Source organism: Durio zibethinus, chromosome 14, assembly GCF_047325235.1.
Source record: "Durio zibethinus cultivar Kanyao isolate XHJ-2024 chromosome 14, ASM4732523v1, whole genome shotgun sequence".
NCBI classification, from domain to species: Eukaryota; Viridiplantae; Streptophyta; class Magnoliopsida; order Malvales; family Malvaceae; genus Durio; species Durio zibethinus.
Window position 1 is genome coordinate 20,325,801 of NC_143175.1, and position 15,574 is coordinate 20,341,374.

The 15,574-nt window shown below is 32.4% G+C and overlaps 1 protein-coding gene and 1 pseudogene across 2 annotated transcripts; one reads left to right on the forward strand and one right to left on the reverse strand.

Annotated features, from left to right (window-relative positions):
- Positions 1-690: 690 nt before the first annotated feature.
- Positions 691-7,123, forward strand: LOC149515111 (uncharacterized; annotated as a pseudogene). The gene is made up of 8 exons (XR_016327669.1): positions 691-883; positions 1,005-2,382; positions 4,183-4,301; positions 4,884-5,505; positions 5,581-5,890; positions 6,341-6,506; positions 6,632-6,734; positions 6,855-7,123. The product of XR_016327669.1 is annotated as an uncharacterized LOC149515111 (transcript).
- A 921-nt stretch (positions 7,124-8,044) lies between these two features.
- Positions 8,045-10,889, reverse strand: LOC149515112 (uncharacterized). Its single transcript, XM_089743742.1, has 2 exons — positions 8,610-10,889; positions 8,045-8,474 (listed from the first exon to the last, which is right to left on the reverse strand). The coding sequence occupies exon 1, from the start codon at positions 10,626-10,628 to the stop codon at positions 8,613-8,615; it is 2,016 nt and encodes a 671-aa protein (XP_089599868.1). The 5' UTR covers positions 10,629-10,889; the 3' UTR covers positions 8,045-8,474; positions 8,610-8,612.
- Between the last annotated feature and the right edge of the window lie 4,685 nt (positions 10,890-15,574).

The window sequence follows — 15,574 nt, forward strand, 5'->3', positions numbered from 1 at the left end:
TGATATAAAAACATAGCTCAACAATTGGAATTTGAGATTTTTAATTCAAATATTTCGAGGTCAAATATTTGAGTGAATTTTATTGGATAAAAAATTTTTTTTCTTTTTTTTTAATCTGTGATTTAAGATTTACCATATATATAAAATTATTATTTTATATATTGAAAAAATAATTTTAAAAATTTACAAGTAGATTTATAAAATACCATATGTTTACTTCGTTAATTTTGTTTATTTTTAGTTTGGTTATTCATAAATAAATGAATGCAAAATAAATTTATAAATCTGTCGGTATAATTTAAATATTTTATTGACTTTAATATAATTTTTTAAAAAATTTCTCTAGTACAGGGACAAGCAATTATGCTTAGTAACTCTCTCATAAATCAAGTAAGTTACTACGGAAAAAATTAATTATTATTATATAAAAATTTAGAGCGGTGGTATCATCAAGATTCAAGCATGAAAAAACAGGAGTGACCAAGTCTTTCCAAATATTTATCACGTGGCGTAAAGTAATTGACCCCCAAAAGTTTAATTAAAGAACGGCAAAATTTGTTATTACGTGGCACTCATTTGTAAATCGGTACGCCCCCCTCTCATGTTCCCTTGGAAAATTAATAAACAAATAAAAATTACTAAAACAAAAAATAAAAATAATTTTCTCTCTCTTTCATGTAAATTATAAATTTCTCAGGTCATTCTCTTCTTTGCACTCTCCTCTTTTCTTTCGTTTTTCCTTTCTCTCTTTTCCCTCTGAACAAACAAAGTTTATGTTTCAGTTTCCTATTTTCATTATGAGGACAAAAATTCCCACATTTTAATACACGAAAAAAGAGCAAAAAACAAATAGGGTTTTTCTTTTCATTGTAAAAATTCATAGGTATGTCTCTTTCACTTTCAACAAATTTCAATCAAATTCCCTCATTTTTTTTTTCAATTACTTTTGATCCAAAGTTTTTGGATTTTTTTATAAAGTTTTTGACTTTTGGAATTGTTATCAGGTGAAGAAATGAATTGGAGCTCTGTTCTTATCCAATTTTAGGGCACAGGGCATATTTTTTTTTGTGTGAATTTTTTTGGATTAATTCTGTAAGCCAAATTAGGGTTTGGTTTTGTAATTTTTGGTATATTACAAATATGTGATCTTGTTGGGTACATTAGAAGGCAATTGAGGCAAATGTGCATTAGGAAAAATAATTAGACGTAGAAAAAAAATGACAGATTTTCAGGCTTTACAACAAAAACCAGAATCCCCAAATTATGCCACCGCTGAATTCAAAAGGGGTTTGGAGGAATTAATGAGAGGGCACTTAGATGATTGTATGTCATTTGCATCATGTAGTTCTAATAGAAATCTTAATGATGAGGATGATGAGGGTGATCATCTTGTTAGGAGGAGGCGAAGGTCTGATCTTGAAGGTGATGACTTAGCTGAGTCATCCACTGCTAGAAGGCGGCATTCTAGGATTTTGAGTCGGTGGCCTGTTAGGCAGGCTCAGGAAATGATAACAACGATTGAGAGGATGAATAGAGAGTCTGAATTGATGGCTTTAGCTGGTTTTCATAGTGTTTCAATGCTAGACTCTTCGATCTTGAGAGAGTCGCAGTCACCTATTTCTAGGCGACAGGGGCGGGGATGTTGAGATACCTAGTACTCGGGCTTCTTTGATTTTGCAAATGTGGAGGGAGTTGGAGGATGAGCATTTGTTGAATAGGGCGCAAGAGAGGGTGAGGGAAAGATTGAGGCAGCAAAGGAATGCTGATAGTAATACAACAATGTATAGTACAACCTTGTTTGAGAGTCGAGGGAGTGAGAATTATGGTAGTGTTAGGGATATGAGTGAGAGTGAGAATGAGCATGGAATGTGGTCGCATGAGCAGGGTGTGTCACAGAATGATTGTGGGGATAACAATGGGTCTAGTAGGGAGCAGTCTCCTGATCTCGGTGAAGTCGAGAGGGAGAGGGTGAGGCAGATTGTTTGGGGATGGATGGAGAGAGGGATTAGTGATCATTCTTCCCATGTTACCCAAAGGGCTGGCAGTCCTAGGGCTGAATGGCTTGGTGAAACGGAGTGTGAGAGAGTTAGAATTGTCCGGGAGTGGGTGCAAATGACAAGTCAGCAGCAAGGAGTTTGTGGGGACGGAGGGAAGATCAGGCAACTACAATTGGTGTGCAAGTCAGTCAAGTTCCTGAAGGTTCAGTTGCTGACAATGATGAAGGCCAACCCGACCATATTCGAGGGGACATGCTGAGGTTGCGTGGAAGACAAGCTGTAATTGACTTGCTTGTGAGGATTGAAAGAGAAAGACAGAGGGAACTTCAGGGGTTTATTGGAGCATCGTGCTGTATCTGATTTTGTTCATCGTAACCACATTCAGGTCAGTTGGCTATATCATGTACTTTGTTAAGTTTGTGCATCTCTAAGTCAGTACTAGTACCCTTTTCTTTCCTTAAGTGAATTATATTCAGCTACAGGATGGATATTTAGTTTTAACTTTTTAATTCACAGAGAATATCTCAAATTTGCTGGAGTTTAAATTGAGTTAAAGTAAATAGGGCATATTTTAGTTTTGTACTAATGTTGTGCTATTTGATTTTGCACTAATTTTGTCGTGTACTTGTATGGTTTCTCTTGATTTGTGTATTTTGTTTTGTTTTGTTTTGTTTTTAAAAGGATTATAAGTTGCTCCTTACATGCATGGATGTTAGTTCCATGATATAAGTTGTTCCCTACATGCATGGATATTAGTTCCATGGTTTTAGATAGGGCTTTGATTCCAACATGTATTGTAGTTTCATGTGGGATTAACATGTTTCAACAATAAGGTACTAAGGGTGTTCTAGTTTGAGTCAAGAGCCATTTTACTGAGAATTTTGCGGAAATAAGCCTGTTTGATTGGCTAACTGCTGGCTGGACTTAATTGCTAGTTTAGTTGCTCAAGAAGCTCGATCTATTTACTCTACTAGGATCTATTTAAATTGATTTGGTTTGCTTATAAGGTTTATGGCTCCCCTTCAACCAACCAATGAGCCAACCAACAAATAAAAAAGTAAATAACAAAAGGAAAATCATGTGAGACAGAGAAAGCATGACTCTAGCTTTCTTTATGGAATGAAAAATGTTCAAGATCAATAGGAGGCTCTGTTCTGTACTTTTCTGCAGTAGTATTCCTTAAGAAGCTTGGATATCTCTAGTATTGGTTAGATACATTTGAATGGTGTGTTAATAATTGAACGATCATGTTTCATATTTATTACTTGAACTATTAGTCAATGTTGGATGACCATGACCTTCAATGATCCTCTAGGCTGACTTAATGGACTATCATATGGAAAACTTCACTTAGTTTCATGTTTCAATTTTTTTTTTTTTAAATCCTTCATAAATATGTTGTTGTAACTTTAGTTTTTCATAATTGTTTCCTTCTTTGCCACTGCCCATTTGGAATTAAGATGCAGAAATATTCATGCGAAGCCGGAAATTGAAGGGTCATGTGGTCTTTATTTCGTTGTAGAAGAATAAAACTTGCTATGTCAGGGTTAAGAGTGAAAGTAACATCAATTCTGATGTTTTTAGGATATATATTTTTATTTTGAAGTAAAAAAATATTTATGTCGGAATTGGCTTTTATGCATTACACTTGGACTATTGTGTAATCACATATATTGATGTTAATGGATGACCATGACCTTCAATGATGCTCTAGGCTGACTTAAGATACTATTATATGGATAACTTCACTTATTTTCATGCTTCAATTGTTGTTAAAAAAATTTCCTTCATAAATACATTGTTGTTACTTTAGTTTTTAATATTGTTCCCCCCTTTGCCACTGTGCATTTGGAATTAAGATGCAGAAATATTCATCCTAGTCTAGAAATTGAGAGGTCATTTACGCTTTGTTTCGTTGTAGAAGAACAAAACTTGCTATATCAGGGTTAAGAGTGAAAGTAACATCAATTCTGATGCTTTTAGGAAATATATATTTTAATTTTAAAGTAAAAATATATTTTGATGTTAGAATTAGCTTTTATGAATCTCACCTGGACTATTATGTAATCACATGTCTTGATGTTAATATATTTTTTGGTTTTGCTCAATGAAAGTCCTTTTGTATTCGGATCTTTTTGTTTGCCTATGTGGCCATTCTTAACTACCAATGCATTTAACTTTGCAGTCACTACTTAGAGGTAGATTCTTACGAAATGAAAGACCTGTTGAAGAGGAGAGACTGCCTTCAATGGCAGCAAGTGAATTAATTCAATTAAGACAACAACACACTGTATCTGGTTTGTGGTATGAATGATTTCATTAATGCTCACACTATGAATTTTTTGAAGAATTTTGTACTTTTATTGAAAATATTTTGGTAATAGTTTTTGAAAGGTTAATAGTCTGTGAAAAAATGATGTTACATACTGAGGAATTTTGGCATATGATATATAGAAAAAGATGCATTGCTTGAATTATACTTGGGTTTGGTGTTCAGGATTGGCAATCTTGTCACATTTTGTTGATGTACTATACAGTTATACCCCGCTTAGAGGAAATCTTTTGTTTGCTGTTGTGCTATGCAGTTATATATTGATTGACAACCTTCTCCTGTGTCAGGAAATTGGAACAACTTAGTTTGTTTAGTTTTTTTTTTTTTTTTTGTGAGAAACATAAAATTAGATCTGGCCTGTAAACTTTGAGAGATATGTGGTATGTATTGTTTTTTATAAGAATGAGACATGGATAACAAGTGCAGAGTCCCTCTACCTGCCTCTAGATTATGGCTTGAACAATTCTGTGCAATGCTCCTTTCAGCTCACTCAAGCACGAAGTTCTAATAGGTTCCATTGATTTCCTTAAAAGCTAATTCTTTTTCTCATTCAGGGAAGTCCGCAACAGATTAGAAACCATTGTCTGCAGTCAAGCAAGCAGCAATTCGGAAACCACATCTAGCAATGTCATCGATGATTCTAGAAATGAACTTTTCCAATCAAACACGTCACTGGATGTCCAACATGAAAACAATGAGCATACACAACTTAGGATTTTGGAAAGTGACATCGCATCATTACCTGATCAAACTGGTGATATGGTTCGCAACATGGCTGTTGAGAAAATAAGTCAGCAAGAAAGCTGATCAAGGTGGGAATTGGCAGGAACCAACAACCAATGATGGGAGAGGAAATTGGCAACAGCCAACATATGCTCAGTTCAATGGATGGAGAGAAAGCAATGCAGAAGAAATGGATACAAATTGGCAAGAAGGTTCAGTTAGTGAGCATCACCAAGAAAATCCTGGAAATGTAAACGGAGAAGAAAGTCATCTGCAGGAAGCCCAGATGGTTTGGCGTGAGGATGGCTCTCAGGAAGCTGTTGATAATTGGTCAGAAGGGCCTTCTGATCCTTCAAGAGTACGTCATGCAATCCAAGTTAGAAGGCTCAATAGATTTCATCCACCTGAAGATGATAATGTGTATAGTATGGAACTTAGAGAACTTCTGAGCAGGTATTTGATCACATGTTTTTTTGCGCTTAATGTAAAATGTGACTTCTTTGATGGTTGATATAATTTAATTTGTAGGAGGAGTGTCTCTAATCTTCTTCGAAGTGGTTTCCAGAAAAGTCTAGACCAATTAATACAGTCTTATGTGGAAAGACAAGGTCGTTCTCCCATTGATTGGGATATGCATAGAAACTTGCCAACTCGGGCCTCACCAGAGCATGATCAGGAGCAGCAGAGGGATGAAACAAATGATGATCAGAATGATGCTATTAACAGGCCTTCACTGGTGCTACCTTCTCCTCCAATGCCACCACCACCACAGCTGCTGTGGCGTCAGGATTTACATCACACTAGCTGGTCTAGGCACAGCATGCATAGATATGAAATTGTGAGCCATCTTTGGTGGTCTTGCAACTGTATATTACCATAACTATTGAATCATTTCCATTCTGTTCTTTGTAGAGTGTTGTGTTAGGTATTAAGTTCTCTTCGAATAAATTTTAACATATAGAGGTGAGCCCTAGGAATTCTGATTGTGAGTTTCATACTGAAGGTAAAATTATTTGTGGAAATGATTCCATTTGGAGAGACATTTTGTTGGATAGGAAATTGAATTGTGAATCAGGGATTTTATTACCCTCCCTAATTGTGGTTGTTAATTTTTGTAAATTATGCTGCTTGTTTTGTATCATTATAGGTTGTTGGTCTTGGCTTGTTCAACGGTTGCTGAATTTTATGTGGAAATAGGCCCAGATATCTTACTTTTGAGTCCGTACATGGTACTTTTTGTTACTCTGCATCTTTTAAGTTATTTATGAGGATGCTTATTTTTGAGCAGGAACGGGAGATGGTTAATGATCTAAGAGCTGATATGGCTAGACTCCAGCAGGGCATGAGCCACATGCAAAGGATGTTGGAAGCCTGCATGGATATGCAGCTGGAGTTAGAGCGATCTGTCAGGCAGGAAGTCTCTGCTGCTTTGAATAGATCAGATGGTGAAAAAGGTTTGTAAATCCTCCCAACTTTTGTTTCCTCGGAAGCATTATTTTGGATTTTTTTTTTATTTATATGTGCCATTAGGTAGTTTTGATTGTTTCTGTTGTTTTTTAATATTTCACTTGCATTACAGGTTTGAGTGCAGAAACATTGGACGATGGGTCTAAATGGGGTCATATGAGGAAAGGGACTTGCTGTGTTTGTTGTGATAACCATATCGATTCACTTTTGCACAGGTTTACCTTCTTGACTTCTCTAAATCTTTCCATTGTCAAATATCAAGGGCTAGCACTGGTGTATGCACATAAGTGATTATATATGGCAATTGTTTTAGACATTAAAAAAATTGGTTGCAGATGTGGACACATGTGCACATGTTCAAAATGTGCGAATGAGTTGGTTCGAGGTGGAGGAAAATGCATATTGTGTCGAGCACCTATTGTGGAGGTAATCCGTCCATACTCAATACTGTAAAGAGATGAAAGAAGAGAATGACTGTTAAGGTCTAAGATAGCCAATGTCAATTAAAGGATCCAATCTGAAGTTGTTGTATAATTGGAATATCAATTGGCATCAATGATTCATCATTCCTGCGTAAATAAAATGTTGTCCATAATTTTTTTTTTCTTTTTGTCTCCTCCCTTCATAACTGCTTCTTCCAAGCCTTTTCCATTTCATTAGATATCTTCTATTTTCTTATGGTAATCAAACAAGCTCGCTTCTGAAATTTGATCTGGGAATGCTAATTTGAACTACAAAAATTGACTTTGTGGTCAAGTGCAGAATAAATAAATGAATAAATATATATATTTGCGGATTTTTGTGGTTAATTTTGAAGTCAAAATGGTTGAATTTAGCTTTTTTTTTTTTTTTTTTTTTACAATGTGATATATGTCAATTTTGCTTAGACATTGAAAATTAAGGGAAGAAACCATAGAATGAAGATAGTAAAGTATCCACTTTATTATAAACTTAAGAAGATAAAGTTTCTGTTTTTAAACTTAAAAAGAGGATAAATTTATTTGGTCTTTTAATCACAAGATGTGTTTAAGGTTTTATTTTTGTCGAGGCTAAATGGGTAAGGGCATTCAATAATTGGGTAGCGTGGAACTGTCAGGCCATTCGACTTGAATTAAAAATTATACAATAAAAGAATTTTTTTTTCGTTCGTGTAATATCCTAAAGCTCTCACTTTCATGTTCATAATGAATGCTATACTTTTTCCGTTATATAATTTCATTTGGGTACAATTTGCCACTTAGCTTTTATTTTTTGAATAAAATCAATACTGAAAGAGTATTAATTATACATATTATGTTTATGCAGTTTGAACAAGTTTATTTTTTAAACATCTAATGGGGTGTTTGAAGCCCCATGTTTTACACGAAATGGCATGTAATAATTTTCACTTTTATGAAACAAATTTAGTATTTAAATTTTATATTTTTAAACAAATGCTTGTATTTTTTTTTGTTGTTGTTGTTGTGCTCATCCTTCTACTCTAGGCGTTTGGGATACAAATTAACATAGGATCAATAATTTTGCACTTTAAATTTGGTTCTTTAATAATTTTGCATTTTATAAAAGTTGTCAAAAACAAAAAAATTCAAAGTAGCACTTTATTCAATAGAATTAATTAAACAAAGAAAGAAGTTGCACAACTCAAGCTTAAGGCTTATAAAAAGAAAGAAAAAGTCCAAACAGAGATTTCATTCAATTCAAGCCCAAACAAAACAAATCAAATCATAGACAAACACAAAGTTAACATTGAAATCAATCCCAATCAAGCAACACTTAAAACAACAAACATTTAATTAATTAGATCAATTTGCCTTATTTTTTCCAACATCATCTTCATCATCATCAACTCAAACCTTCCATCCAATTCATCACCCAATATATATGCTGTCCCAAATGCCAGCAGAAGAACCACTCACGTGCCTGCATGCCTTCATTCCTCTTACAACTCTTCTCAACTGCAATCATCAAGACAAAATTAAAGTTAATTGATACTAATAAATACTGAAGAGAATAATATCATATAATTAATAATGGCAATATTAACTGATCAACAACCTAAAACAGCTTTTTACATCGACCCTCCTACTTACCATTTACCAGTTCCTATTCCGTCGACATTTGTAGTGGACAATAATGTTGCATTTAGAACACTTGAGAGCTTCATCTTGGCAAAGCTTACCACAACCAGCGCATTCAGGGTAGCCATCAACCTTACGGACAAATATGACATCGTCACTGTGTTTGTGAATATCATGCCACCACCAAGTGATACCGTCCTTGACAAATGGATATTCTCCAAGAACACATTCAGGATGAACAGAAGTATCACAAGTTGAACAGTAATAATACCAATGGCTTGGGTTCCGTTTTTCTTCACAAACATCACAGTAATGTTGTTCTGCATCATCATTCTCACCATGATAAGTAAGTTTAAGTAAGTGACTATCACACTTGTGCTGAATTGCTTGCGGTAATGTCATGCATGCAAAATCCAAAGTAAAACTGCACTCCTTACATCTGAATGCACCATACCTACAACCGACACCACAAGCACTGCATTGCCACTTGCGTTGATAATCAAAAAAGAGCAAGTGTTGGTGTCCTTCATGTTTGATGATGTTAGGAACTGTAGCACACCTTAGGCAAAAGTCGTAGTCTACTTTAGTTCTATTTCCGTAAAACAAACCACTACTGAGGCGATCGCACAAGTCACACTGCAAACAATCCTTGGCTTCGAGGGTGAAGGCGATTCGATGAAACCAATGATGCTTAATTTTGGGTAATTCTGCACAGGTTTTGTGAAGGAAGAAATTGCACTCTGAACAATAATAAAACGGAGTTGAGATGGATACCATGCACCCATCACAATGTCTATCATTATCCTCTCTGATCTTGTCTTCAAACACTAGATTGTGTTCATGCTTGAAATGTTTAAAGATCTTTACAGCTTCTCCATGCTCGTTCACCTCAATAACACAAGTGATGGAAGAATCCGTGGGCTCCTCATCTTGATTCTCTTGATCAATTATGTAGTACAAATCATCATCCTCTGTCGCACATTTCACATGGACAATATAATTGCAATCTTCCCTAGGACAATGGTAACTTCCATGCTCTGTTTTCACTTCTTCAAAACAAATTTTGCAATCATGTTTTTCAAGTTCCCTTTTTTTAAGGAAATACTTGTGGACAACAACATGATCATGTCGTGTGACTTTGATTTTGGGCGGCAATGAAATGCAATTCTTATGGACGTGGAGGTGGCATGTAAGACAAACATAAGAAACAAACTTTCCATTGGTTCCACATGCATCACAAATGAATGAATCACTTCTATATAACAGGGTGAATGGGTGCTCATGATACCTATTAGCCTCAATAATAGGTCTTTGCCAAATAATGCATTCAAGGTGAATATCAAACTTGCAAGCAAAACAACGATAAAAGAAATTATGATGATCTTCCTTTTGGCATACCTCGCAAAAACAATTGCTTTCACCAAACTGAAGAACGAGAGTGTGCAAACGGTGGCAAGGGTGATCAATTTCAGTCAACTGATCAAAACATTTTTTATGAAGGTAAAGTTTGCACTCAACAGAAACATATATGGAATCTATTAATGATTGGTGGCAGAAAGAGCAATCAACTTTTTTAAGTTGATCCTTATGATTTTCGAGGAAGATGAATGGAAATTGGTGGCCATCATCTTTGACCTCATAGATACTTTCACCAACCTTATGTGAAAGTAAAGCACATTTGATGTCAAGGGCAAACCAGCAATCTTTACATTCATAAAAAAACACATTACGTTTTTCCTTGCATAATGCACAACCATACCATGAAATAGTGCTTGGACGTTCTCGAAGAAAAAGATATGTAGAATGTTGGGGGTGGAGAGGGTGGTTAGGTATTTGATTAGGTGCATGGGCACATTCCTTATGAAGGTGATAGTTGCAGCACTCTACACAACTAAAGCATGAACCAGCTGATATCACTTCCCCACATCCCGAGCAGTAAGCTTTTTCTTTTTGATTGCTTTGCTCATCTTCAACCAACACCAAGGGATGATCATGAAAAGGATGTTGAATCTTCTCTCGCGCTTTCTCCATCTCCAATATTTGTGAGTAACGATAGAATGTGATGAGGTAGCAGTGAATGTGAATTGGATGTTCAGACAAAGAACAAAAGAAAGAATGGAAGGAAGAAGATTTGAATTTGTTGATGATCACCAAAAATAAGACTTGTTTATACTTTTCTTTTTTCTGCTATAAACTTGTTTATTCTTTTCTTTTTCCCTTTTTTTGAAAATTTGTTTATTCTTTTCTTGTATCTATTAAAAAAGTATAATTTGAAACAAGGTAACGCCTTCTCATTTGTAGCAAAATTTATATAGAATAAAATAACAATAAACCAACCCTATATTTGTAATCATATATAATATTTAAAAAAGAAGTCATGCTCATGTCTAAATATAGTTTAAATTTAAAATTTACCAAATATATGGGTGAAATATCTCTAGTAAATCAAGCAAGATGCAATATTTTTATTTAAGTCTGAAAATAAATTTAAGAATATATATATGCATGGATAAATAATTAAATTAAACATAATTTATTCATTAAAAAAGTATTTTCTAAAAACTCATAAATTTCAAAATTATATAGAATAAGTAATTCTGCAAAAATAATTATTGGAGCTAGAATACAATTTCTAATTGGATGAGATCACCTATTGAACGTGACAAAAGGAAGAAGGAAGGAATTTTACTTTATTCTCTTTCCCTTTACATCCAAAACAAGCAATGGATTGACAAGGAAAAGTAAGTATTATTAAACTGAAGGAATGTGAATACTTCATTGCGTGAAGGTCTTAATTTACTTACATTGTCAGAGAAAGAAGTGAATTTAGAATTAGGATATATTCATACAGAAATTTTTTAATTTTATAAATAAGATTAATAAATTATTCTATATCTAATTATTTCTAATTAATTTTATAAATAAGATTAATACTAAAATGCTTTTCTTTTTGGGATTTCTTGTTGGCTGAGGGTAACCAATTTTTTGGAAAAAATCTTAATGTCTTTTGCAATTAATTTTCTCTTCAAACTATTACAGTAGCTTTTTTTTTTTTTTACAATTATTCAATTATAATAAATAATTATGTAAGTTTTATTATTTAAAAATATAAATTCTATTAAATTTTATAAAATTTTAAATAATAATTAATTAATTGAAATGAGATGATTGTTCATTTTATGTTACCAACCTTGTACACATCATTTCTGGCATCAAATGTATCCGGAATTATCTTCCTTCTGACACCTGTTTCTTTTCCTTTTTTTTTAGCAGGATTTTTTAAGTTGTAGAATTCCGGCAGTGCTCTTTATCAACTTTTTTTAAAGTGGCAGAATTTCAGGAAACAAAATCTTATACATCTTGTAGACACTCCATTTATGATATATATAACTGTTGATATAACAAGTGTAATATTAATGTTTTCTATCCAACATCAGTTTATATGATTAAATTTGTAAAGTTTTACATATTTATTCGCCGTCCATTCTCATTTCCATATTCGCTATTAGTAACAAGAAAATAAAAATTAAACCTGCAGCATATGCATAGACAACCTACTAGTTCTAATGGTAAGAAATTTTCACTATTTTTTTTTTCTAAGTCGCTTTCTTGTATAAGAAAAAAGTTTGTAAATATTGAAATCTCATATATGTTTCGTTTTTCAAAATTATTATATTAATCAATTAAATTAAGATTTGAGTTTCAAAATTGACTATAATTGCTGAATCTATAACATCAAGGGTTATAGCTTTACACTTTTCATTTTCTGCCATACCTACAAGATATATTGGTATAACATTATTATATTTTATATTATAATTAGCCTTTGCTAAACCCCAAAAAACCCATATTCTAAGCAGCCCAGGCTCCTGATGCAGGAACAACAAATTTATTACTACTATTTTGCTTAGTAGAAAATCTATTATTACACCATAGGAAAAATAAATGGTGGACGACGCGTAGTTGAGGCGGAGAAAGAATACGACCAAAGTTATCCTAGATTCATGAAAACCAGCTACTCTTTCGACCACTGGCAGCTTTGAGCTGCATTACAAGTTGCTTCCCCTGATCATCTAGCTAGACTCGAACAACTCATCTAAATTTAAAATTTTGTTCAAATTTTGAGAAAATTTAAATAAAAAATTAAAATTTATTAAATCGATTTAAATATAATTTTTAAATTCATTTGAATTTTAAATTAAATCTCGAGTAAAAAAAATTAAAATTAAAATTTAATTTGATTCAATCTAAATAAAATATGAATTAAAATATTATATTTATATAACTATATATATATGAATTTTTATTTTTATATTTTATTTACAAAAAGATTTATTTTTATTTTTATAATATAAATAAAATTTAATGAGTGAATTTAAAATTTATATTTTTAATTTTCACACTTAAAAAAATTTTAAAATTCGAAATATCAAATTAAATCAAAACTGAATATAAACTATTATTACTAAATATGAGTCTAACTCATATTCAACCTAACCTAATCCAGTTCACGTACACCTTTGTTTCTACCTCCTGCTCATGTAAATGCCGTTCACGCAATTCTTTCAACTCTGTCTCCAGCGCTGATGCCTTGCACTCGCATCTATCGTTTCTTGCACCCTCTTCCCCAGTTGACTTGTCATCAGGAACATCTGAATGGAAGCTTATATTCTTCGACAACAAACCGAACACAAAGCAAAATATATAAAGACTGTTAGCAGTCGTACACACGGTAGAATCTCATGTCTTGTTTATTCCAAATATTCTGATAAGGTGGTCCACTTTCTTTAAGAATGAGTGAAGGTAATTCGGCTAGCCCAATATTCTACTACCCAACAAGAAACTATTTAGCATGGACACAACTTATCCTGCTTTGGTGCATGAAGACATTATGTAGACACTCAATTTGGTATAGGTCCGGATCAATTGGGTCTGATTTAAATAGGTAAGTTCAATTCAATTTTTATTTTGTATTATTTTTATTTTTATTTTTTGTATTTTTTATATTTTATTATTTATTTATTATTATTATGTATTAATATATGTATATCTTTATTTATTTATTTATTTATTTTTTTGTTAATATGTATATGTATATGTATTTTATTTATATAGTTATATATTTATTATTATATTATAATTTATTTATTATTATTTTTTTTATCTTGTAATATTTTTTGGATTTATCTTATTGTATTTTTAATTATCTGTTATTTTTTTTTATTTTTTTCGTTTATCTGATTATTATTATTATTTTTTTTCTTTCTTTTTTTTGAGCTGTGATTGAAGGCTGAAGAATCCTATTGTGAATGGAGATTCAATCAAAAGAGTCCAGATTGGATTCAAAGATTGAATCCCCGTCCAAAGAGGAATTGAGATTGATCAGGAACTTCTGATTAATCTCTATAAATAGATACAGAATACAGAAGCAAAGGACACACAGAAAAACAGTGAGCAAAGCTACTGATTTGAGAGAAAAGAGACGTATAAAAGAGTATAGAAGGCTAAGGAAAGATTTAGAAGTGTTCTAGGAATTAACAGAAATTTTTTGGAGATTTTTGGGAGATTTTTTTCTGGAATTTCTGGAAAATTTCATATTCCGGTGATTTTTCTGACGAAAATTGAATTTTTCGACAAAAATTCCGGCCAACTTTGAAGTTTCCGACGAGCTGCCCAGTTTTCGGCGAATGATCCCAGAAATCGACCAACTTTCGGTGAACTTCCGACGAACTTCCGACGAAAAACCCAGATTTCGATGAAAAATCTCAGAATCCGGTGAATATTCAATCGGAGTGCTTCAGCTTTTTAGAGAGAAACGGGAGAAAAAGGAAGAAGAGAGAGAGAGGGGAGGAGCTTTCTGTCGAAAAACAGAGGGAAGAGCCTTATATACCTTCCCAAAATGACGTCGTTTTGGCCTTAAGTGACCTAGAGGATCCGCTCGTTTTACATAGATTCGACCCGACCCGAGCGTCGACCCGCGTCCTGACCCGCGCGTGTACCCCCTCTGAGTCGATAGCCGAGCCGAGCCGTACTCCGAGTCGCTCCAAGTTTTTTTTTTATTTATTATTTGTTTTTTTTATTTATTTATTTTGTATTTATTAGATTAGGTTTATTTAGTATTCTTTTTACCTTTATTTTATTTATTTTATTTTTGTTTTACTTTTCTTTATTTTATTTTTTTATTTTCACTTTTATTTTGTTTTATTATTTTATTTTCTTTAAATAAAAATAATAAAAAAATATTTTTGGGGAAAAGTTGAAAGTATCAATTTTCCTTAAAAATAAAATTTCAAAAAAAAGTTTTTTTGAGGAAAAGTTGAAAGTATCAATTTTCCTTAAAAATAAAATTTAAAAAAAAAAGAGTTTTTGAGGAAAAGTTGAAAGTATCAATTTTCCTTAAAAATAAAATTTCAAAAAAAAGGTTTTTGAGGAAAAGTTGAAAGTATCAATTTTCCTTAAAAATAAATTTCCAAAAAAAATATTTTTGGAGAAAAGTTGAAAGTATCAACTTTCCTTAAAAATATCAACTTTCCTTAAAAATAAAATTTCAAAAAAAAGTTTTTTTTGAGGAAAAGTTGAAAGTATCAATTTTCCTTAAAAATAAAATTTCAAAAAAAATTTTCCTTGAAAATCAAAATTTCCAAAAAAAATATTTTTGGAGAAAAGTTGAAAGTATCAATTTTCCTTAAAAATAAATTTTCAAAAAATCAATTTTTGAGGAAAAGTTGAAAGTATTAATTTTCCTCTAAATTAAAGTTTCAAAAGAATATTTTTAGGGAAAAGTTGAAAGTATCAATTTTCCCTGCGCAAGAACAATCATTTTTTTCTTTTTTTTTATTTTTTTTTAATTTTGATTTTGATTTTTCTTTAAATAATCCGACGACGGAGCCTCTGCAAGTGAAACAGTAGTTTTTCTTGCATACTCTTGAGGTGAGGGAATTTTCTCAATTTTTTGCTAAAAGTATTAGAGTCAATTG

What these genes read in the sequence shown, in the direction of transcription:
- LOC149515112 (XM_089743742.1), bottom strand. Translation starts at nt 10,628, where the DNA reads ATGGAGAAAGCGCGAGAGAAGATTCAACATCCTTTTCATGATCATCCC.